This window comes from Colius striatus, chromosome 2, assembly GCF_028858725.1.
Source record: "Colius striatus isolate bColStr4 chromosome 2, bColStr4.1.hap1, whole genome shotgun sequence".
NCBI classification, from domain to species: Eukaryota; Metazoa; Chordata; class Aves; order Coliiformes; family Coliidae; genus Colius; species Colius striatus.
The window spans coordinates 109,177,171-109,202,426 of record NC_084760.1 but is presented as its reverse complement, the minus strand read 5'-3'; the positions used below and the strand labels follow the sequence as shown (position 1 = coordinate 109,202,426).

The window sequence follows — 25,256 nt, the reverse complement described above, 5'->3', positions numbered from 1 at the left end:
CCTAAAACATGCTATTTCCATTAACATTCCTGTAGGCTGTGTAATAGCAAGCTCTTTGCTAAATTAAGATTCCCAAACCGTAAAGAAATTTACCAGCAATGACAATAAATACTCTTTAATGTACTAGTCGAAGTAAAAGGCCTGCTTCTGCAAATCTTTATCCATGTGAATCACCCAATTAAAGGCAATGGGGCATTTTACTGAGGGCTGGGAATCTGCACTACTGCAGTCTCAGATGACCATGATTAATCAATGTTTAAGCACCATCTTTGGGGAAAAAAAAAAAGGTAAAAACTTGTAGCTTGCCTTGGACAAATATGGTAGAGGGAAAAAAATGGCAGTTATCTTCAGGCAGCTAAGAATGTCAGACAAAACAAAAGCAAGAAAAAAACTCCAAAATCCTTAGACTGTCATTTAGTTATATGCTTTTGGCACAGCATGGAAAAAGAAATAGATCTTTTCCAGACCGTCCGTAGCAAGGCGTAATTAGCTTTCACAAGTTAAAGGAACTGGACATCTCTAGCCACATCTTCTTGTTGTTTAGCATTGTCTGGGCATTTTATAATCTCAAGTCATAGAGATGGTCACTTACCACATTTAAGCTGAAGCTCTCCTAAGCAGCCGTAAGCATCCATGAGTTTTTCATATTGTCCTTTAATTGCATCCTTTTCTTCTGGAGCTGAGAGATAAAATGAAAGGCAGTAAACCTTAGTTTTCCAGTCTTTATAAAATGTGCAGATTGCTATTGCCTACACCAGTGCTTTCCAGCTGATTTCACCCAGTAAACAAAACCACGGCACAAAGGTAGGATGAAAATGTTGTAAGAACGCAGTAATTAAACAGTGATGGAATAGAGATACATAGCCTCTCCACACATCACCCTAGAAGAAAGAAGGGCACTTGCTAGCTTTCCAAACAACGTGATTCTTAATAATGTTCTTTTTCTATGGTACAGATGCCACACCAGTTTCAGAGTAAGTAAAGGAACACGTAACCTTTCCACAAATTTGTCTGGCCATAAGCTAAAAGATAATACATCTTCTCTCAATAAGAGTCTAATTTCAGACAGAATCAGATTTTTTTCATGTAAGATAACATAATTTGATGCAGACACAACATTACATGTTGACTTCAACAGGAGTTAAACTTATATTTTAGTGGAGTAAGAATTATCAGTTTAAAAATATATAAATAAAAGGGTTAGATGCTGATGTTACATTTGTGTATTTCTGCAGCAACTGACTCCAACAGGCACGAACTGGACATTTAGATAACAACTCAGAACATGGCCCAAAATGTCACTGGCTACTTTAAACCTCCTGAATGATTAAGTCTGTGATTTGTTTACATTTCCTAATGAGGAGTAAGGTTACCCTTATGAATGAGAAAACAGGCTATGATCCTCAAATGCCCATTTACTTCTCAAACCACAGATAAACACAACAGTTTAAAAAAATTGGAAACTTCTGGGCATAAAAAGGACAAACTGAACTGCCAGCAATGGATGATAAAACAGAAAAGAAAGAAACAGACTTTTCTTTATAAACCTCAAGAGGCAAGCAGCTCACTGAGAAGCATGGAAAACAAATAAATACCCTATATATCACTGACATTTTGAAGCAAAAGGAAGGACAATTCCACTCACAAAATTCCTTAGCAGAGGTGATCCTCAAAGGAAATCTAAATATATTTATCTCAATTTTTTCACCCTTATGAAAAATAAGGAGGACTTGTTAGCTTTGTCTTAATTTAATTTCACAATTTACCTATTCTGCTTTCTTAGAAAGACTGAATGAACCAGGAGAAACTAGTAAAATGTTGATACTGTGAGGGAGAGGGAGCCCTTGCTCAGGCTGCCCAGGGAAGTTGTGGAGTCTCCTTCCTTGGAGGTCTTCAAGACTCAACTTGGACGTGTTCCTGTGTGACCTGATCTAGGTGGACCAGCTTCTGCAAGGCGGTTGGACTAGATGATCTCTAAAGGTCCCTTCCAACCCCTACCATTCTATGATACCACACACAACCAGTGAAACAAATCATAAGCAAGAGAAAGAGGATGAAGGTGTTTTTGTTGTGTAATGTAAACCTCTGGACAACAACAATTTCAGTATGCAGTAACAGCACCTCTAGAGCGCAGAGACTTTAGAAGCTCAGTACTCTGGCACTTAAAAAAAACGTACCAAAAAAAAGACTCCCTGTCAAAGCCTTCCTTATGTATTAAAAAACAAGGTTAAAAAAAAAGAAAAAGTGATGTTTTGCTTTCCATAGCATCTTCATTAAGTATGAGGAAGCCACCAAAGTTTCCCAGGTCAAGCCAGTGGCATGATACGCACCATCAACTCCGGGCATGGGACTTTGCCAAGTGCTCAGACAGGTGGCTCTGTTTTGTCAGTACTGGTACAGAAATAAGCCTTCATTGTGGGTAGGTCATTTGACAGAACATTTGCCTACACAGTGGGCATCTGTTGGGGCATCAGTACCAGCAGAGCTGCCTGGAAGGGAGGAGCAAAATCCAAACAGAAAGCTCTAGGAGGACTCTGGGCTGTGTTGCTGCTCTTTTTGGCTGGCTAACAACTTGACAATAACATGGCAGATTCTCTTAGTTTTTCTAGGGTTCATTTTGCTCCCTGAAGAAATTTAGACAAAGTGATCTTTCCTTGATACCTCCGTGCACTCTCTAAAGATACAGATTCTCAAAGACCTCACCTCTGGAGAGCCTGAGAGGGAAGGAACACGCCAGACACAGCTATGCCTGGGGGTCATGCAAATGTAGAAGCCAGAATATTTTAGTGCATAGTGACCAAATTTGTGGGGGCAAAAAACCAACCCCTTGCTATAGATACTGGCAAAATCTGAAGTGTCCTGTCCCATTATACTTCTCAATGTCCTCACATATCCCCTGAGACGGCCTGTGGCTAGGGCAGGGGTCTCAGGCCAGGCAGCAGCTCCCGTGTGCTGCAATCCCTTCATAAGGTCCCTCATGTCTAGGGGGATGAGTCGTTTGTGCCTCGCCCTGGGCCCTGCCAGCACGCAAGCAAGGATAGAGGTGTCATCCCTCCAACACTCGGAGGTCCTACATGGATTCTGACAGAGCCCAGCCCCAGCACAGCCCAGGGGGCGAGGGAGGAAGAGGAATCTCCAACAACCATTACAAAAAGCAATACACAGAAAGGATGTCAAAAGTGTGACTTTAAAAGGACATTATTGTAGAAGGTTCGAGCCAAGTTTCTATTTTATTATTTAAAAATATACGTATATATTTCTAAATCTTTCAAAATTCTTATTGAAATCTCCAACAGCTGTCACCAAATCCTGGTCTGAAACATTGCCTAGAGTACTTGGAAACAGTGCCAGGACACAAGAGCCACAATCAGAAAGAAAGGGACTAGATAGAGAACAAAACTAACTGATATGCTACTCCCTTTGCTGGATGAAGATTTAAAGGGAAAAAATTGCTACAGAACTCTATAGGATCATTGATGAACAGGGAAAATATAAACCATACCAGAAAAGTTTCAACCATGTTGAAAACACTGTTTCAGTAACAACATTTGACAGCTAAATGTGTTGAAAGACATAGCACTTTTCAGCTACATGAAAATTATATCCATGTTTCTCTGTTAAATGTTCCAAAGTCAGCAGTTTTATTCTGCAATGGCTTTTATAAAAACTCTGAAACGTAGAGGCAGTGAGAGTAGTCTAACTGAAAGCTTAGGACGAGGACTAGATGTTTAACTATACTCTGTTCACATGTAAAATCCTTCCTTTTTCAAGCCAATCAGCTTGAATTACATATAAAGGTAATGCACAATGCTGCTACAGAAGTTGATGAAACTCCAAAAAAGGTTTCTACTTAGAGAAAAAGCCGAGTTTGCATATAGTGCATTTGTTTACTACTGAATACCAACCATAAGAAACTAAATAGTGCAGATAGTAATTATCAAACTCCTCTAAAGCTTCTCTTTAATTTTTTTTGGTAATCTTTCCTTCCTAAGCATATAGTTGAGTATCCACCCTTCTGCAACAATTACCACAACTGTGGTGTGTTTGTCACAGCACACTGTCTGCACTCCTCAAACATTTCGCTTAATATCAATTATGTAAAAGCTCCTGAGCTAAATTATATATAAGGCTGGCATGCTACTGAAAATTTTAACCCTTGCAAAACAAGGGGCACACAACAATTCAGTGAAACTAAGCTACAGTAAATCAACTAAAAGTGTTGCTTTCCCATGAGTAAAGTATTTCAGAGACAAAAAAAACCACCATGAAAAGACATAGAACTACATATACCACACAGCCTATCCAAGTGTGGCTTCCTGCTTGTAAAAGCTGCAAATTCCATTAAATAGCTAGCAAGAATTGGCCAGATGTATGCAGTTTGCTTTACTCAACCCTTCCTTAGGGATGATGCCCCAGACTTCAGCAGGGACCAACACGGCTCTCAAACATGGTGCTCTAAAAGGTCAGTGACCAAAGTAACAGGCAGAAACATACTGTAGTTTCAAGTCCTACATTAAGGACAGATACAGTAGTATCTTCAACTTAAAACTGAAGACAGCGCTCTTGAAGAAAAGATTCTGGGACCAGATTACAGATTCTGACCCTCCTCTCTGATTTGCGAGCCTGATTCTGGAAACAGACACCTACTGAGCTGTAGGTACTGCTACACATATATTTTCTGAAGCATTTCTAAGTTCTTCTAGAAACATAGGTTTGATGTGACAGGCTCTCAGTAGCTTGTTTCCTTTATTTGCATCATTTAGCATTTTGGGGAAAGAGCTGCGGATTTTCCCCAGAAAGAGTAAATCTATAATCAAACAGAAATTCCATACACAAGAAAACCAAAAACACATGAGGAAAATAAAATCCAAACCACACACTGCTTTCAGCATCTTATCCAGACATGTGTCCAATGTCTGGTATTACATGAGTTTAGATAATTAACTTGCCTCAAAATTCTGTTTTCTGTCATCCTCAGAGGGACTTAAAGCACTTTGTTGTATTTTCATTTACATTAAATATCTTCATTACTAAAATCTTCGTTTCCACATTCAATCTGAGCTACACATGCACACTGTACGCTGAAATGCCATACAGATGAAGTAAAACACAGTTGGGCAAGAAGCCTCTGGTCAGTTACACTTAAGAAGTCTGAAGATCTAAAACATTAAGCAAAGTATTAACAGTTTTCTAGAAAGTGATATTTCTGGTTGAAAATGCAACAAATAGCAAAGTGGTATTTTGGAAAGATCGGTTCACTGGCTTTCTACAAGAGACTGAGAACATTCTGCTTCTAGTGAGGGATTATGTTTTCATACTTGCATGTGCATATATGGATATATTCATTCACAACCACAGAAGAATGGACTCATAAAACCACCAGGTCTCCATAGGCCGGTCCTGTGAACCACAGGCAGTCAGGAACAGAAAGATAAAAGTCCCCAAGGCACTTCTCTGGTGCTTGACCATCATCGTTATGTCATTCCTATCACATATTACTTAGGTTAACATATAAACTTATAGATATCACAGGTTCTGGTTCTCATGGGAGATTTCAACCACCCTGATATTTGATGGCAAAGCCACACAGCTAAGCAGACACAGTCCGGGAGGTTCCTGCAGTGCATTGATGACAACCTCCTGTCACAGGTGGATGAGGAACTGACAAGGAGGGGTGTGCTGCTGGACCCTGTACTAATAAAGAAGGTCTGATCATGGATGTGAAGGTTGGGGACAGCCTTGGCAGCAGTGACCATGAGACGATGGAGTCCAAGATCCTCTGTAGAAGAAGCAGGACACCAAGCAGGATTGTGACTCTGGACTTCAGATGAGCTAACTTTGGCCTCTTCAAAGATCTGCCTGGAGGAATCTCATAGGCTAGGATTCCAGATGATAGGGGTGCCCAGGAAAGCTGGTCAGTCTTCAAGCATCACTTCCTCCAAGCCCAAGATCAGTGTATGTCTAAGAGTATAAAATTGGGTAAAGGAGGTAAGAGGCCTGCATGGATGAACAAGGAGCTTCTGGAACAAATTAAATGGAAGAAGGAAGTCTATGGAATGTGGGAAAAGGTCACTTGGGAAGAGCATAGGAACATTGTGAGAGTATGTAAGGATGAAACAAGTAAGGTTAAAGCCCTCTTGGAATTAAATCTGGCACGGGATGTAAAGGAAAATAATGGCTTCAAGTACATGAGCAGTAAAAGGAAGACTGGGGATAACATGAACCCACTGCTGAACAAGGAGGGTGGCCTGGTGACGGGTGGTGCAGAGAAAGGAGAACTACTGAATGCCTTTGCTTCAGTCTTTACTGCTAAGGCCAGCCCTCAGGAAGCCCAGTACCTGGAGGACAGTGAGACAGTCTGGTGGAAACGGGACCTTCCCTTTGTTGAAGAGGATCAGGTTAGGGAACTACTAGGCAAGCTAGACACCCACAAATCCATGGCTCTTGATGGGATACACCATAGGTACCTAGACCAATACATCTTCCTCCTGCAGTGTGCTCCCTTTGCATTTAAACAGCGGTGAAGGAACTCTCACGCTCACTTGTTCCTATACTTATAGCAGTGAATTTCAGCCTGAGAACTATACTTTGCAAGTGCCCATCTCTACTGAAACCAAGGAACACAAGGCTTCAGCTACAAGAAAAGAAACAAGAAGCTTTAGGAATACAATTAGAATATAGAGATTGTCTATATAAATATGCTGGCATGAGAGTAAAAATGTGTCATTGTATAGTGTACAGCACTTAGAAATACATTCTCCATATGCTTACATGAGTACTTGTGTTTTATTTCCACACCCCATTCATTCGGTGGCATCTTTATCCACCTAAATACATAAATAAAGCTAGTTGCAAACAGTCAATGTACCTACAGGACAGAAAACACATTCTGTACAAAAAAAACCAGATAAGCAGGCAAATAATCATAGAACCATAAAATGGTAGGGGTTGGAAGGGACCTTTAGAGATCATCTAGTCCATCCCCCCCTGCAGAAGCAGGTCAACCTAGATCAGGTCGCATAGGAACATGTCCAGGTGAGTCTTGAAGACCTCCAAGGAAGGAGACTCCACACCATCCCTGGGCAGCCTGTTTCAGAGGATAATTGGCACTTGCTGGTTTTGCATAGCTCTCCCTGCAAGGCTGTAACCCTAATTTCACTCAGCTGCAGACACAAACTTCCAACTGAAGCCACAGAGGAGAGCAGCTACTCTTCAGAGTGTATGCACCTTACCTCAAAGTTTGTCTCTAGCAAGGGCTTACTTCCCAGCTCTGTGGGTGAAAGTCTGGAGGAAAAACTTCAGACACATTTGCAAAAGCATGCAATGTATCAGCTCTGAATTTCAGCACTTTCAAAACACTGTGGTCATTTAGGACCCACTGTAACAGGCAGTGTAACATCCTCTAACAAAATCAACTGCAGAATCAAAGTACTCACAAAAAATAAAGTTCTGTGCACCCTTTTGCTCTGCCCTTGCAAAAACCATATTTTTCTGCTGAATTTCAATAGCACAGCACTCCTATTGACATCATTTCACTGAGATTACCTGCTATAATACAGTTAAATAAGTACCTTTCCAGCACAATAGTTCAGTGACTGCCTTGACAGCAGTTCATCTATAAAGCCTTAAAACTGTAACGTATTACAAGCAGGAATAGCATTTTTATCTATATTCCCTCTTGTATAAGCAAAAACTTTTAAATCTATGACAATTTTTCTTCAGCCTTCACGACTGTTAAGTTTCTTCCACAGAATCTAATTACTGATGCTTGAGTTCAGAAAATTCCCGGGAGGGAATTTTCAGGCTGTCACTCATCTTTCTGAAGATGACTGAAGCTTCAGGGTTGCCAGGGGCAAAAGAAGTCTCTTGCAAAATGCACTGTTATATTCAAAACAGTGGGGTCTACCCCTCACCCTACAGTGACACATGAGAAGAGGAAGAAAAACCCCCAGCTTCAAAAATACTATTTCATTTATGATAGAAGAGAAAATCATTCTGTTGATATTACATCACTATACAGATTAAGTTAAGGGGCTTGGGGTTATGCAGCTCTATCGCCTGCTGTGACTTTTGATTCTTTGACTTTTCCAGAAGTTTCTGAGGTTAGACCTCTGTTACAGTCGGAGTGCACTCATTCCAGAAGTCGCTGACATCTTAGGCAATTACAGATTTCTATACTTTCCCACTACTGATATCAAATGTGTTTCAAGTTAAAAGCACTACATTTCTATATGTGACACAGAAATTCTGAAACAAACACAATTTAACACTAACATTGTCATCATGAGCTTTATAATGAACTGAGAGAGGGAAAACTATGAAGTCATCCACTCACAAGACAGTATCAAATTGTTGGTTTATATATTTGAAAGGGTTATTTTAATCATGAGTTTGTCAGAGGTTTATGGCCTGTAAAAAAGCATTACAGAAGAAACTGAACTTTCAAAAAAAAAAAGCAGATATAATGCCTGTTCAAGGCTAAAGAGACACTTGGCAATTATGAAAAAAGAATAAGGAACAATGACCAAAAATTGCTCTCAGGCCTTCATTGTCCGTCCATGAATATTCCTCTCTATTGACACGAGGCTGCTATTGCGAAACTGCATAAACAAACTGTTATACTCCAGGTAGACATATCTGCTTTTATTCAGTGTGGAAGTTTGCATAAGACATTGTAGCAGAATTCTTCCTCACCACAGGCACGCAATTCTTTAAAAGCTTTATTTTATAAATGGAAAATTAGACAGGGAAGCCAATGTTAACACAATCCCAGAGCTAGTATATCCAAAATCACACATTATACAAAGCATTAACCTTCCACTGAAGTGTTCTATGGTTAGTAACAACCTAAAGGACAGTCAAACAAAACACAATTCATGTTTCTATTACTACCCCAGCTGTGTGGAGCTTACTCTTTCTTCACAATTCTTGTAAATTTGTCACAGAAACATTACAGTTGGAAAAGACCCTTAGGATCACGGAGTCCAACCACTAACCTCACAGTGCCAAGCCCATCACTAAACTAAACCATACCCCTCTGCTCCCCATCTATGTGCCTTTTAAATATCTCTAGGGATGGGGACTCTACCACTCCCCTGAACAGCCTGTTCCAATGCTTATCAACCCTCTTGGTGAAAAAGTTCTTCCTAATATCAAATCTAAACCTCCCCTCGTGCAACTTGAGGCCGTTTCATCATATCGCTTGGTACTTGTGAGAAGAGACCAGCTCCCACCTCACTACAATCTCCTTTCAGGTGGTTGTGGTGAGTGATCATGTTTTCCCTCAAGTCTTCTCCAGGCTAAATGTCCTCAGCTTCCACAGCTGCTCCTCATCAGACTTGTGGTCCAGACCCTTCACCAGCTTTGCTGTCCACCCCTGGACACACTCCAGCACCTCAGTGTCCCTCTTGTAGTGAGGGCCCTAGAACTGAACACAGTGTGCCCTCACCAGTGCTGCAGTGATTTACAGTCTCAATACCTACTGCTGGTTTTCCCTCCTTTTCTGATTTATGCAGCAAAGGACCAGAAACTGCTTCACTACTTTGAAATTCTCTTAACACACATTTTAAAAAACACCATGTAAATTCTCTAGCCATTCTTAGCTACAGCGATTCAAACGGGAGACGTTAACACTAAGGGGGAAAATTCACAGAATGATAGGGGTTGGAAGGGACCTCTAAAGATCACCTACTCCAATCTCCCTGCTCAATCAGGTCTGCCCAGATCAGGTCATTCAGGAACACATCCAGGCGTTGAACACCTTTAGAGAAGGAGACTCCACATCCTCCCTGGGCAGTGCTTCCTCACCCTTACAACAACAACAAATTATTGTAAGTTGACAATTCCCTTAGTTAATTTCGACTGCGAATAAACTTGATCATACAAATGGCTTGGGGTTACTAAATGAACAGTAGCCTGGTATGCTCAATTTTATTCATGCACATTGGCTTTAGATTTGTATCAGGATGATGAAGTACAGACAAGACCCCACTGATATCAATGAAGAACTTTAGTGCAACTGCTTTTTAATTGGAGAAAGCAAGTAAAATGCTGCTCAGTATCACCACTTTTTGCTGTCAGTTCATTAAAAACTAACACCAAAAAACCCCTAGAAAATGTGACACATAAATGTCCATTATTACCAGTGAATTTAAGAGGAAACTGATGCCCCAAAGTATCACACAAACAATATAAAATTCCAATAAAGTTAGAAAAAACCCAAACCACAACATGGCAATAACATATCTCTATCACAACACATTAAATTTTTTCCATTATTGGAACTACTCTCAGGAAAATCAGCTGCCACCTGAAGACCTTTTTGGCTTTCTTCATGCATAATATCACCAATACCTGAAAATGGGGCATTTTAGTCTGGATGTCTTGCCAGCTCAGCGGGCCTAGATCATGAGCTGACATTGAGATTGACACTCTACAAACCACGTACAGCTCTATCTACAAACTGTTCACAATTAAATCTCCCCCTCCTCCTTTGAGCTTCTTCAACATAGACTGCTAGAACACTGTCAACAGCGGCATGATTGCAGGAACAGGTATTACACACAAAACAATTTAGGACCACAGTACAACGTGTTCCCCTGCATTACTTTTGGCACCTTACATTCTCAGTCACCTCATTCTTCTGTGTCTGCCTCAACACTAGCATTGCATTAACTCATGGGTGGCAAGCATCAAAACACAAGATCAGACAACCCTGAGCATGTTTGCGACTTCCCCTGCCCCAGGTGAGACATGAGCTCCTCCAGTAAGAGCCAGACACTGTAACCACCTACAGTGCAAACCACAAATGCAGGTATGGCAGCACAACAAGAAGCCAAGTTTTCTTTATAGGACATGAATCTCAAGACAGTCATCCAAAACAATCTCTGCTGTGAAGTAGATGTCTACACTGGCAGTTACCACCCAATGTAGCTGAACAGAAATGTCTTCACGAGGCAGCGAGCTTCATCCCTTTAACTAGACCCTCCTCTGCAGTTAGTAAGGTTTACACAAGCCTGAAGAGTACAAGTCTTGCACAGTAAAGGTATCCTGTTTTGAGACCTCACAGCCACCAGGCAGGTGGCCTCTCCTGCGTCTTCCAGCTGGGCTGCCGATGGGGAGACTCGAGGCATTTTGAGCGGTGCAAGCGGCGATCAGACGTGTCTCAGGCCGGGAGCCGCACAGAGAGGGGATGCTGGCCAACCCTCCATGCACGGCAGGAACCGGGGGTGACCCCAAACCGGCGGCAAGCAGGCAGGCCCGAAGGGCCAAGCTAGCGGCCGGGGTTTACACTGAGGTGAGCGAGTTCCCTATGGCCAGTATCCCCCTGAGCCCAGGTCTGCGCTCTGCCCTTCCTCGCGGCCCACCACAGGAGAAAGCGCCCCAAACCCCCCGGCAGCGCTTCGCAGGCACCACACGAGTCCCGCGGGCAGCGCACCGGCGCGGGGCGCGACTCGCACCCACGGGCGCGCCACCTCCCCGCGCCGCAGCCCCCCGCCCACGCACCGGCCCGGCACCACTTACTGAGCGCCGCCACGGTGCCGGCCTCCAGCAACAGGCAGTCCCGGCGAGTGCGCGCCTCCAGCAGGGCGCTCGGCCCCGGCTCCTGCTTCCAGAGCAGCCGGAGCCCTTTGCTCAGGGCCATGGGAGCCGCTGGGCGCAGGGAGGGAAGAGCAGGGGGTGCCGGCGGAGGGCAGGGCGCGACCCCCAGCGCGGGTGCCGGAGGAGCCTGGGTCTCCTCAGGCGCTCAGAGGGCCCGCAACGCCGCGCCCCCGCGGGGGCAACTCTGAGCGCGGGGTTCCCGTCTCTGGCAGCCCACTTCTGCCCGGCGGCGAGGACGCCCAGGAAGGCGGGCAAGGAGGACGGCCGCGCACTTTTCCGGGAACCGGTCACCTCGGCAGGCCTCCGAGCGCCTCTAAGGGGGCAGCTAGTGCTGAAGGGAGCGGAGAGTTTGCCGCTGCTGCTTCTGCCTGTCCCCAGCGGCCGGCCGCTGCCTCCTCCTCCTCGGGGAGTACCCCGGCTCCGGCCAGTGGGGCGGGAGCGCTCTTCCCCTTTCCGCCTTTCTTTTCCCACCCACGGTTCTCCATAAACTTTCCACAGTTGACTTTGTCCCCCTGGCTCCCCGGCTGCGGCTCCTCCTCCTCCGGGACAGGTATAAGCCGCCGGCGGGGCGCCGCCACCCGCCCTGCCCGCGGGGGAGGGGAGGAGAGAAAAGCAGCGCAGAGCCGTGTAGCCGCGCCCGGCGGGGCGCTGCGGGCCCGGAGCCGCCGCTGCAGTCGTTCACCACCCGCTCGGGACGTGGCTGGGGTGAAGCTCATCGTCAAGCCCCGGGCAAGCGCGACGGGCCCGCCGACGGAGCGCCCAGCGGCCCTTCGCACCGCCGTCGTGGCTGCGGTGCGCGAGGCGAGGAGGGTCGGGAGAAGCGAAATCGCGTTCTCCACCCGCGTGGCAGGCGGTGGTTCGCCCGGCTTTGCTCCGGGAGAGGCCCAGCTCCGTCCCACGTCCTGCGGGCAGCGGCCCGCCGGGCTCCTCGCGGGCGGCTGGCGGTGAGGGATGCCCGCGGAGCCGGGCGCTGCCCTCGGGGCCCCGGAGAGCCTCGCCAGCGCCGAGAAAGCGCGGTCCTGCCGGCTGTGGACCAAGCGTTTCGGGTAAAAGGCTCAATGCACGTTTTAGGTTGGCTAGTAATTAAAAAGTAGTGTCCCTTAGTATTTGTTCCTTAACCAGGCTCTTCTCAATGATGTTTAATGATAGGACAAGGGGCAATGGGTATAAACTGGAACACAGGAGGTTCCAAAGAAATACAAGGAAGAATTTCTTCCCTGTTCAGGTGAGGGAGCACTGGAACAGGCTGCTCAGATGGGTTGTTAAGTCCCCTTCTCTGGAGACATTCAAAACACCTGGTCGAGTTCCTGTGTGACCTACTCTAGGTGGTTCTGCTCTGGCTGGAGGGTTGGACTGGATGATCTTTCTGGTCCCTTCCAACCCTTCAGATTCTGTGGAAATGGGCTTTTTTTTTTTTTTTTTTGCTTTTTTTTCTTCCCTGTTGCTGGGTTCCCATCACAATTCCTTCAAGAGACTGTCCAGGATCAAGTGTGAGTTTAACCATATGGAATGGATTGAGGAGATAGGCACAGGTACACAAATGTCTTCAAGTTGCTGTAATTTCCAGCAGAGGGGGTAGACCTATTCATACACAGGTAAATTGATAATGTGACAGGATTATACTTCACAGTTATGTGTAGAGAAACTGCAAAATTAAAAATACCCAAACTGCCATCTGTTATTACCGTCTCACGTTAACGTTGAGGGCATCAGCCATGGCCGTGCTCTGCCAGGTGGAAGGAATGTAACACTCCCTGACCCCACTGAATGTGCTGGAAACAAACTGAAAAGCAGGTACTGTCTTCCTGTCACACACCCCTGTTTTATTTACTTAACAACTACTAGTAATTTGAAAAGGAGATTAACTTTAGGTGTGTTTATGGTGCCTTCTTAGATAGCATTCTGAAAGGATCTGCTAGGGAAAGTAAGATTGATGTTTGCATAGGGCTTTGTTTTTCCCCCTGGTCCTGTTCTTTGATACAGTATATAGAGTAAGATAAGAGTGCTGAGTAATGTAACAGAAAGTACCCAGAAACTACAGAACGACCCAGATGAAAAAAAAAAAAGTGAGAGAGCACATACCTTAAAGTTTCAGGGGTTTGGAGGATGTAAGAAAATACAAATTAACAATTTTTATTTGAAACAGGAAAGAGATGCCTTTCTTACAGCTATCCTATGGGAATGGCAAGGACAAGAATCTGCTTATATATTTGTCAACTTTCACCATGACCTCTTTCCCTAGAGAAAAAAGGCTATTTTCCCTAGAGAGTTTTCCTAGAGAAAAGTGCTTATTTGAGATGAAACGCTGAAAGTATCACTTAATCAGAGCTGCCTAAAATTGTTATATCACATATGCTTTCTAAAAGTTGCCCTGATTCACGCCCTTCTGTATTTTTAAGTAACAAAAAAACCCCCCACAAACCCAAAAACCAGCAAGGGTTTTGGGTTTTTATTCTGTCTTTTGCCTTTGAGGAATGATTCTTTGTAGCCTTCTTTTAAACTCCATCCTGGGAGTAAACTGCCACTGGTGTGCCAGTTTGTATTGCCTGTGCTTGTAACTCAGTAGTAGTTTTTGCCATTAGTGCTTCTCACTGCAAATTCCAAGGACACACAATTTAGGATGGTTAATAAAAACTAGTCAGATTTGTTGGGCTAAATACTAGGGAAAGGACTGATGTACCTGGGATAGTATTCTTTTTCAGCACCTCACATCAATATGAGGAGATGAAGACATAAGAGGAATACTCAGGTGAAAGTGAAAAATTGGTAACCTTTAGCAGTGTGTATGGCAAAGCAGCACTTCCATAGCTGGCTCTGAGAGGGAGCACTTTTTAACCTGGTATGATCTTTTCAGATGGTTCCTCTTGCAGATCATCCACAATATGAAAAGATACATTTTTTTAAGTTGCAATATCATGATTACTGAAAAAGCAGTAAAGCACTTTGTTATTTTTGGGTTTTCTTTGGTCACAGGTCGGTTACCTTAGAATCATAAGACCAAGAAAGCATCTATCAGAAAATGGGGAAGAGGAGTGGTGAATAAAGCCATACAATTCACAAACCTCCTTCACACAGAATAGCATTCAAACTGAGGACTTGGGTAGCCATGGGGCTCAATACATCACGGGGGTATGCAAAGGTTTCACTTGCCTTATTTTATGGCAGTCAAGATCTTTTCATGTAACCAAACTGACTATGATTCAATGCATAACAGTCCATTTTTAAGAGAAAATGTGGAGACTGACAGATCATCTCTTAGCTGACATTTGGAGTTGACCTGATACATTGTGAGTATCATAGTGATTAATTCCCATAGTCATTTGACGTGGCCCTCAGGTGAACTCAACAGCATCTGTTCTCACCCAGGCCATACACCCTCATTAACTCCTCAGCAGTTTTTCATTTCCTCCTCCTTTCTGAGTGGATTTTTCCTTTCCTTTAATCTTCTGCCTTGATAGCATCATCATCATTTTTTTCCCTTCTTCACATTCCCATCTTTGACTCTTATCACTCTTTCTACCTCTCAGCAGTCATGGATATTTTGCATTGCTTTCTGAATGTTCTCACAGCTTAACAGCGGGAGGTGATGTGCTGTCCCTGCTGCCTTCATCTGAGAGAAGCAACAGGTCAGTGGGCTATCTCTACGATTCTGTGTGCACGTAAGAGTAGGAGTATTTTGGAGGGTGGAATATCCCTTGTCAACAGCAGTACTCCTTTCCTTTTTCTAACTCCTTTTCAGTCTCCTGTCATTAAAGGTGAGAAGATACTGCTCTCTTCCTATCAGAAGGGGAGGAATCCTTAGAATCTCACTTTTGCTGACTGCAGAACTATGAGAAATGCAGTTCAAACAAAATTGCACGTTGATATGTAAGAGGGCCAGCCTCCACGGTAGGAGGATACACCTTTCAGCTACTAAATAAAGTCCAATTCCTGTTAGCTCTCCTGTGGCATAAATTGTGTTGAAGATAATGTCCATGCTATGTTTAAACAGCTTTTTAAGCAGTTCTTTTGCTATCATTAGAAATTCAGCTGTTACCTCCGCTGTAATTTCTTCAGTGTAATTTCTGAACACTTCTATCTTCTTCCAAGTCATCATTCAATTTGGTTCACGTTTCCAATCCCTCCTGGACCTCCCTAGCCCCTGTTTACCTCCTCCTCCTTGATCTTTGTTATGATGCATGTTCACAGGGTCTTGGTAACTGCCTTAATGAAAAAGAGTCAGCATGCTGATCATAGCAGGTGGCATTGTGAGTTTCTCTGGAACATCAGCAGAGGGACAACAGGGGTGTTACAAAACAAGAATTTAGCAGAACTGGGCAGAGAAGGGTGTATTTGGCTTAGCTGGCTGCTACCTGTCTGGAAGAGCTATGTGAACCCTATAATCTAGACTTTAGGTCTTAAGATGGGTGAATGTCCCTGTAGTATTACTTGTCTGCCTTTATGTGCTACTGAAATATCTTTGCAGTCTGGGACTTGTACAAAAAGCTTTGGTGATACACAGTAGAAACAAACAAAAACTACCTGTCTGTGTCCAACATTGTGGATAAATGGTTCAGGTTTTTTTTTAAATGCTGAAATTAAATAGAAAAGGTTACTTACTATGGCATTTCCTTGAAGATTTCTGGCCACTTGCATATAACCTTTTCTGCAGGGGGGCTGGACTAGATGATCTCTAAAGGTCCCTTCCAACCCCTACCGTTCTATGATTCTATGGTCACAAATTCCTCAGGAAATGTATGTTCCCATAAGGTCATGGAAAACAGTTTGGGTTTTGCCTTTTATGAGAAACTTTTGACTTCAGTGAGTAAATAGGGGAAATACCTCAGCACAGCTTTTCCTGCATGTGACGTTCAAAACAACCAGGAACTGCTGGTAATTGGCAAAACCTTTTATTGTTTTCACATTTTCTAGTTAATATGAGGATAACTTTCATGCCAGAGAAGCATTTGCAACATTTGCAGGCTAAAGTGCTCAAAATGTTGCTCTGAAACTATCTGTGGGGTTTTTTATGTCACCTCTTACACTCTCAGTGAAATTGAGAGAAGAGCTTTCTATTCTAGTTGGTTACACTTGTCTTGACTGTGTAAAGAACTTTGTGTGAAAAGACATCTGGTACTTTGATACCGAGAGTGTGATACACTTTGAGAGCTAGGTCACTGTTTCTCAACAAAGTCAACAGCATTTTCTTAAAAATAACTTTGAAGAGGATGAGAAGCACAAGTCATAAATTAGTATGTTTTTTTCCTGTGTTTAGATTTTGACAAAGAACATTTGACTTCACCATGAATGTAAGAAGAGTGTGATGCAGAGACATTTTCTTGCTTAAAGTGACAATATTTTCAACTTTCCACTCCTACTCACAACCTTTCCTGATGAGCTCTCCTTATTCCTTGTCCTTGGGGCCTGTGATCCTTGCAACAGGATAAAGAAACTTTTAATACTAATATTTCTGTATCAGTATTACCCTCTAACCAATCATTTGCATGGGTTAATAAAGCAGACCTGAGCTTCCAGTTCAGCAGGACACTAAAACATAGGCCTAACTCTATCAGTAGACTAATCTTACAGCTCCTTGCTTGGGTGACACTTCTCAAGGGAATAACCAGTGCAAGTTCAGCTGCTAAAGGTGGCTGGACTGGAAGTGAACTGGCTATAGGTTCAGACTGAGTCAGGGCCTACCTGGCTGCAGACTGTAGCTCCAGCTTGGCAGTGAATTCAAGCTCTGAAAATGTACCACAGGTGCCCAAGGCATGCTCTGGTAGAGTGCTAACTACCCTACAAATCCTGCTAATGAAAAACTTTGTTTGAAGTGTTGTTGGGAGGTCAATGGAATTTCTCACCTCCTTTTACATTTTAACTGTGTGCTCGCCAAATGAAAGAGATCCGTGTAGAGAGGCAGATTGACTGCATGCACAGATACTAGCATTTTCTTATTAAGAGACTATTTTCAGTAACAGCAGCTGGTTTAAAGCTTAACTTTCTTCATCCCAAAAGTATGTGCAGATGAGCAGCATTAGTCAGACGGCGTTTATTTAGGCAGTAATAGTGACCAGACAACCAGATAAAATTTTTGTTCTTTCTCCCAGACTGACATGCTTATGATTAGTTGTAGAAATTCCTCTCTCATGTTCAAAGGATGAGGAAGCCACAGAGTTTTCCACTGCTTCTTGCCTAATTTTCTGGAACTTCTAATAGGGAAACCAAAATGCTTAATAAAACAGAAAGTTAAAATTTGAAGTGAACTGCTTAATATCTGCTGAGACAGAGCTGCAGCATGTAAGTTGGCAGCTTTTCTCAGTGAGCATGTACCTTTTCTTATTTTCTGAGAAATTGTGCACACCTACATTGAACCTCAACAGTGAAAGCAGGTTATCCTATATTAAGGGTTATGGTTTTCATGAGCTGAAAAAGAGGCCTTCCTCTTGTCAATGAGTCAGCTGTGAAGAAAACCCCAGAAAGAGGCAATCCCAGATTGCCTGTTGTGGCACATCTCTTGTATACTGTGGTTACCATTTTCACAGATGGGTTACTGGAAGAGACGGCCTGGTGCAGCAAAGTCATTCCTAACTTCGTTCTTAAATAAGAACGGAACTATTCTGTTGATCCTTCATGTTTGCAAGAAGGAAGAACAGAGTTTTCCTGGTTTCTCAGAATCTGTGAGTTTCTTTATCTGTTGAGATGTTATAGCTAGCCAGACAGAAACAGATGAATACAGGGATGCAGGGATACAACAGAAAGGTGAGTATGATGAAGAGATGAACTTGAAAGCTAAATAATGAAAACAAATAAAAAACCAACCTTTTTGGTTTTTAGACTTACCAAGTCACACAAAAGTTGGAAAAGTTGAGGAGAAGATGTCCTTGGTGTAAGATTCAATATTTACTTGCTGCATCTTCCTTAAGATACAGACTTTTTAGCTAGTGCCTTTGATAATGGACCACTGGTTGTTTGCCAGATACTGACCCCCATAGAAAAATGCCATATATTCAGTCACCCTCTCAAAGCAACTCAAACTGTCTTGCACACATAGATTAGCTCTTCTGTTATCACATGACAACAATTTTTCCATTTTAGTTGTTTCCAGCAGAACATATGTGGTGCTTTTAAATTCAAGTTAGGCCTGTTTCTCTCATTCCACTTTATAAACAGATGCTTTGTGGTATTATGTCTCCTCATGCTTTAGAGAGCTCTGCCCATTAATTTTCAGATTGTGGAGAGGTTTCAGGACAAAGAGATAAAGGGACAAAGAGGCAGTGTAAGAACACATTCATGTGAAGGCAGCAGAATGTAGTCATTTACCTGGGAGATACTGAGGGTTGGTGGGCTTTTTTTTACTGTAAATTATTAAAAATCTTGTAACAATGGCAGGGGCATTAAATCTCAGTTGTTCCTCTCCTCAGCAGCTTTATGACAAGATGACTTAGACTGAAGAGTTTGAAAAGACAGTGGGTATGAACTAGTTAAAATAATTGTGATGATAAACCCCGCTGCAGTACAAAGGAAGACAAAATAGATGAGCACCATCACTGGTGAGTTCCTCAGGATACCACCAGCCATGAACCAAAGAAGGACAGAGAAAAACTGAAAAACAGAGCAAACTGGGTAAAGAGTCAACCTATTTCACAGCCCCATAATTTATGGTGAATGCAGAGTGAAGAACATATGTTTTTCTTGAAAGGGAAGGAAGACTATAAAACAAGGTGTTATCTCTGTCAGTGCTGCTCTAAAGGGATTGCTTACAAAATAGCACAGAGTGTGTGAATGGGTGGAACAGACCAGAAAAGAGAAGGACCGAGGAATACCATAGCTTGGAGTAATTGGAACAAACATTTTGCTAAGTTATACTATTCCTAAACACCAATTAAATCCATGGACTGTGTGTCTGTGCAACTAAACACCACTAAGCATTAATTTTTGCTTGCTAATCAGTGTTTGTTTTTTGACAACTTGACTTGTTTATTTAGGTGTGTCGTTCTGCTTCACTAGTACAAGATTTTGCATTGCTTTCACAGAAAGAATTGCCCATACTTCTAAGTCATGCCCTGTCCGCTGTTAACATATAAACCATTATGAGAGTTTGGGGTTAAGAAGCACACATTCTCACCCCAGGGTGTGGGTGGTTTAGATTTCATTAGGTGCATAACCCTCACAGTCTGCTGCTGTTTTCATTCCTTCTACTTAATTAGCTCTTTGGATTGCCTTCCCTGCTGCCCTGCTTCTGTTCCTTATGCTGCCATTACCCTTTCTCTTCTTTGTCCCTATCCCTCCCTTCTCCCTGCTCTGTTCTCTGATGCCTCTTGCCTGGCTGGTGGGCTGATGGTTGGTTTCTGTTTTTAGTGATCGCTGATAACCAAGCAGTAATCCTCCCTATGCATTGCTGCACTCACTTCCTATGTCTTTTGAAAAGATGGATGCAATGACAGCTTTCCTTACAAAGTGGCTGTCTAGAAGAACATTCCCTGCATATTTTGGTAGGAGCTCAACTGAACTCTCTTTTTACTCCTTCCAAGAAATTTGAAATAACCTTTGTCTGGTCCTGGAGGTTTATTGCAAACTGCATGGAAGGGCCAGAACTGGTGCAGATATTTTCCACGTGGAAACAGTAATGCAGGGAGTTCATACCATGCCTGAATAAAAGCAGAGATGCTCTGTGAGCTTAAAAATGCCTCTTAGAAGGCAGAGTAACTAAACTCGGTTTAATTCGAGAAGCTGCCATTCAGAAGGCTGCCCTGATAGAGGAATGAAAGTCCTGAATGGGCCAGGACACAACCTATTGCAGAGAAACCATTATAAAATGACTACATTTAAGCAACCTCTGGCCTTAGGAGACAGGTCTATGTGTATTGATTAGAGCTATTAGATGAATATATATTTTTATGATCATCTGCACTTGAGCTGTTGCCTAGTGCTGGTTATTGAGTTTAACTGAGTATTGGCTGGAGTCCCACAGGAGAAAACTGTAAGGTGTCCTCTGGCAGATTTCTAGGGCTGTCTACTCACTGTGCTAAAAGGCAGCTACACTCACACCCTCTCTCCGCCTTCAGAGCCATCAGCTGTCTAGCTAAGCTGCTTTGGCAAGGCACAGGGCAGAACCAACATGCTCTGTAAGATTTTAGCTGGTCCTACACAGGGCCAGCCAAGCTCTTGTTCATTCTGGGGCTGAGGGGCAACCAGACAGTGATGGTGCTCATCCATTCTGTCTTCCTTTGTGCTGCAGCAGGATTTATCATCACACCTATGTGCTGCACATAAACCTGGAGCCAGACAGTGTTCTGCTGAACCTGAGCCCTTTACTGCTCTCTGGCTCCCCAGCAGTGAAGTACAGCCCACAGAGAATGCACAGCTCCACAGTGCTGCCTTGCAACCACCCAATACAATGTCTACAGGGTGGTTGGGCTTAGAATTTTTCCCCTGCGACACACCAACCCCTTCAGGAAGGGCTGTTTTATTTTGCTATTAAAAAATTATTTAAGGCCACTAGTTACTTTTATCAGACCCTAACACTAGATAATTACTATGTAAAGCTGCTCAGGAGGGGAGCTGTGCCAATAGCACCTACAAACAGCTTTTGCAGAACTCTCCTCTTGTTCTAGGAGCAGACCCTCAACCTCTGCTGAAACCTCTGCAGTCGCTGCAAGTTGCCCTTTTTGCTGATTTTGCACCACATTTGAATAGATCCCAACTCCTGCTGCCATCCTGAAGACTTACTTCAGAGTATGGCAGTCTTTGGACAGCAACCCTCTCTCACTGATTGGAAATGTGGTTCAGATTTTGGAAGACTTTAATAAACACTTGCATTGTGGTTTTATTTGTTTGTTTGGATTTTTTGGTTGTTGTTTCCTTTCTGCCAAGCATCCAGACTGTATTTATAAGCACCAGCTAGACTGGCACTAGTTCTCACCCCAGTAAAGTTTATCTATTGCCAAGTAAGCATAAACATACTCATCCTAGGGCATATGTGTTCTGCATAAACATACTTATCCTAATGCAGATGTGTTCTGTACCTATTCCCCCTCCCAAACTTTTGTCTTGGGAAAAAAAACCCCTATCTTTGCAGTAAGTTTCTTGTTCTAAGTTTGGTAGGTGCAATTTGGGTCCATCTAGAAAATTGTCACTACTTAAACAGGGAAGACAAATGAAGAGTTTCCTTACTTTTCAATTTTCTTTGCAGGAACAAGGAGTTCTGGCCAGTGCCATCAGCCTGCAACTTTCTGAGGCAGTGTCAGAGCTCAGTATGTTTTATATTTTGATACTATATTGCAACAAGTGCCCTCTTTAACTTTTCTCTCCCAGCTGTTGGCTTTTTAAAGTGTTTACTGAGCTTAAAAATACTAGTCAACTAGTCAGGAATGAGTCAACAATTAGAAAACCATCCCTCATCCTTTGTATGGCCTTCACTTTTGAGGCACCTGTCCCTTGGGCAATAGTTTAACTTGGTGAATCATTACATTATTGGATGTACCAAATTTGACCAGATCCTGTGTCTGCTTTGGAAATAATTTGACTAAAAATGATAAACAGATGAACACTGGATAAATAGTGGTGTCCTCTTGTTTTGGGCTTTAGGAAGGTCTGTGTTTCCATCACACCATTACAAATTTGAGTAGTGGGTTTAAAAAAGGAAAAAAAGATGGGATTCTCACATCACAGTTTTAAGAGACTTTAAGAAATGCCAACAGATATTTCAGATTTGTAGTACAATTGTGAGTGCTGGTAATATCATTAAGGGAATGACATCCTAGCCAAAGCCCTCCAGACAGTCGTACAGAATGGCAAGAACAGACCGGCAATGACATCCTCCCGCCCTAGCAGGAGATGCAGGGTCTCAGAGATGCCAACAAAGTGAATACAGTGTAATTTACATTAGGAGTGTAACAAATTTTGATGGCTTCATAAAGTTCTAGATGAGCAAGCAATGCACAAAGATCACAGGGAAGCAGAGAGATACTCTTCCCCCAGAAGCATTTAATCTTTTCATTTAATGGGATAAAGACAAAGTTCTACCTAAATGTACAAGTATTACAAAGAGCTGGCCTTTTGTGCTTTAGACACCAATATTATTTCATTAACTTTATTACTGTCCTAATTAATAGTCCTGACACCACTCTTGTATACAAAAAGATATAAGCTACAACAGCCAGTACCTTAACTAACCTAGTTGCCTTGACGTAATTACAGACCAGAAAGAAGTTTGTAATCTTCTGCATTAGAAGTACCATTATGTTTATCATCCAGGTTCATCTACACTGTCATTTGGTTTTGTTTGTTTTTTAAACATATTGATTTTCTTCAGGTTTTCTACTGTAAATGGTCACAATTAAAGAGCTTGCCTGTCAATTTATCGAGGTCCTGTTTTCAGTCTCTTTATCCTCTCCTTCGGTGCAGAAAGGATGAGGGCGTGCTCCTTGCAGTCCTATCTGTAAACTCCAGTCTGCTGTCCCACTATTTTCACGTCTCCTGTGGGTGACCAAGTTAATTAGTCACTAAGACATCATATAATTGCAGGTGGATGTGGGTGGATGCTATGACAAGCAAGGTAATAAGTACTCCTTGCGTGTACCAGAAACCTCACCATTGCAAACTGTCAGGAGCTCTGGAGTTCAGCATCAACTGAAGGGGCTGCTGGAAGAGGTCCAAGGGAGGAGAATGAGGCTGGGTAGGAGCTGGGCATTGCAGTTCTGAATTTAGGTTAATTTTAGCATCAAATTCCTTCCTCAAACTAAGCAGTTGAGTTCCATTCTCAGCCCTCCTACCTTCTTGTCGTGTGACAATTAATTTGTCCCTCGGTTTCCCTATCAGTGAGGTAGAGAAAGAATACTCACATATCCTGGTACAAGTCTTTCACAGCAAAAGGAGAAAATACTTGTCTGTGTGTCCATCCCTTCACTAACATTTCCTGCAAGGAAGCCTACAGGAAAAATCAGGCATATTCAGAGCAGGTTAGTTTACTGAAACCACACATATTGAAATTCTGTTTCTGGTGAGCTCACCTGGTGCTTGTTTTCATGGTGCTCTGGTCCTCCCTAGTTAAAGCAGGCATTGTTCGTGGGCAGGAAGAAATCTGAAGAAACAGTGAGACACTCTGAAACATCAGACTGCAGCCTGCTCCCTTGGCCAGACACCCCAGGCAGCTGTGTTTCAGTCCCTGGGCATTTGACCTGCTCTGGTTTAGACAATGTGTAGTGCTCTTCCCCCCCTAAGCAGAGTGCCACGTTTACAGACACAGCATTCCTGTTGGTCTTTCCTTCATGTAAATGGCACTGCACAGCCCACAACTCCACAATGCTGGCATCAAGGCCACCTTTCACTGATCCAAACAGCTTAAGCTCATCCTTTCTAGGCAGCCCAGCACAGAGGCATTTTCTGGCAGCGACCCAAGAAACAAAACTAACAACCAAAAACTAACCACTGGCCCTTCTCTCATTTCTTATCTTTAGGGAAATGCTTTCAGGAAACCCTGAAAAGGAATTCAAAACCCTAAAGGAGACCTTTACCTTTTTTTTCTTTTTTCCCTGTTTGCTTTCCTCTCCTTCCCCCTTTCCAAGCTCTTCAGGCAATGCTCTTCCACTGCCCCAGCCAAGCCTCTTTTAAGCTCCCTGATAACGAATGTTCTTCTATATCTTGTCTCCTCCCTTCTCCCTTATCGGTTCTGTTAGATGGTAAAAGCACCTGCCTAGTTCCTGAAGCACTTGGCAGATCAGTTTTCTCAGTTTAAGGCCGTGTCAGCCCACTGGCACAAACACTGCACGGTCCTGTATCCACACATACAGAGATCACCAGTTCCTCACTCTTGGTGAACTGGGGGACAGGATAATAACTCAAAGTCAAATACCTAACACAGAACTCAAAGGAAACTTAACCCCTTAATACCCTTTTCTTAAAAAAACAATCCACAATCATTCTGTATTTTCTGTTATTTTTGTACTCCTGCCATTTGTCATTATTCTGCTGAGATAACCTCTAACAAATTCTTGGAGCTAGCAACTTAAATCCATCTTTAAGATTCTACCCTGTTATATATATTTCTTTAGGAAAGCTACTTCTTGGAATAACAGCTCATCAGATGACTTTTTTGTTTGAGTAATGACACTTCAGAAGATAATAGAACAATTTTAGATTTGGATCTACAGAAATTTAATGGCAACAGAAGGCAATGCAAATTAAAAGTGACCTTGAATTGATAAACATGTGTTAAGACAAAATAGGTTTATTAGCACATAATTTCTAAAAGCAATTAGTCTTTAAAAATGCCATATATAAAAGAAAAACTGAAGGTAGCAGAAATCTGCTGTTAACAGAAAATAGCAAGTATGATACACTTTCTTGCTTCAGCTCTGATAGAAAAATATGTGATGTAGAAAAATGTACTCTAACAGGTGTATACAACCACAGGCCAGAACATGGGAAGAACCTAGAGTTCAGAAAGTCCAAGAAGAAAGCAGTAGGTGTACTAGCTAGAATCTGAAGGAAGCTGAAAAATTGTGATAGTTTTAGAAAGCATGAGCGGATAGGAAAGATTAAAAGGCCTAGAAGATTAAAAAAAGGCAAACATCTTTTTACCTCTATTAAAAAAGGAAATTATACTATTGTAAATTGAGTATCCCAAAGATATTGGCTTGTTTCTGCAAAGATACTGCAATGATTCCAAAGTGTCA

At 42.8% G+C, this 25,256-nt stretch overlaps 1 protein-coding gene across 1 annotated transcript in view; it reads right to left on the bottom strand.

The window, feature by feature from the left end:
- Positions 1-12,099, bottom strand: part of SYNJ2 (synaptojanin 2) — a 72,077-nt gene extending 59,978 nt beyond the window's left edge. Inside the window, exons 1-2 of the mRNA XM_061989034.1 lie at positions 11,524-12,099; positions 593-679 (exon numbers count right to left, since the gene is read on the bottom strand). Coding sequence (XP_061845018.1) covers positions 593-679; positions 11,524-11,644 — 208 coding nt within the window. The 5' untranslated portion in view covers positions 11,645-12,099. The remainder of the gene's footprint in view (positions 1-592; positions 680-11,523) is intronic.
- Positions 12,100-25,256: the final 13,157 nt, after the last annotated feature.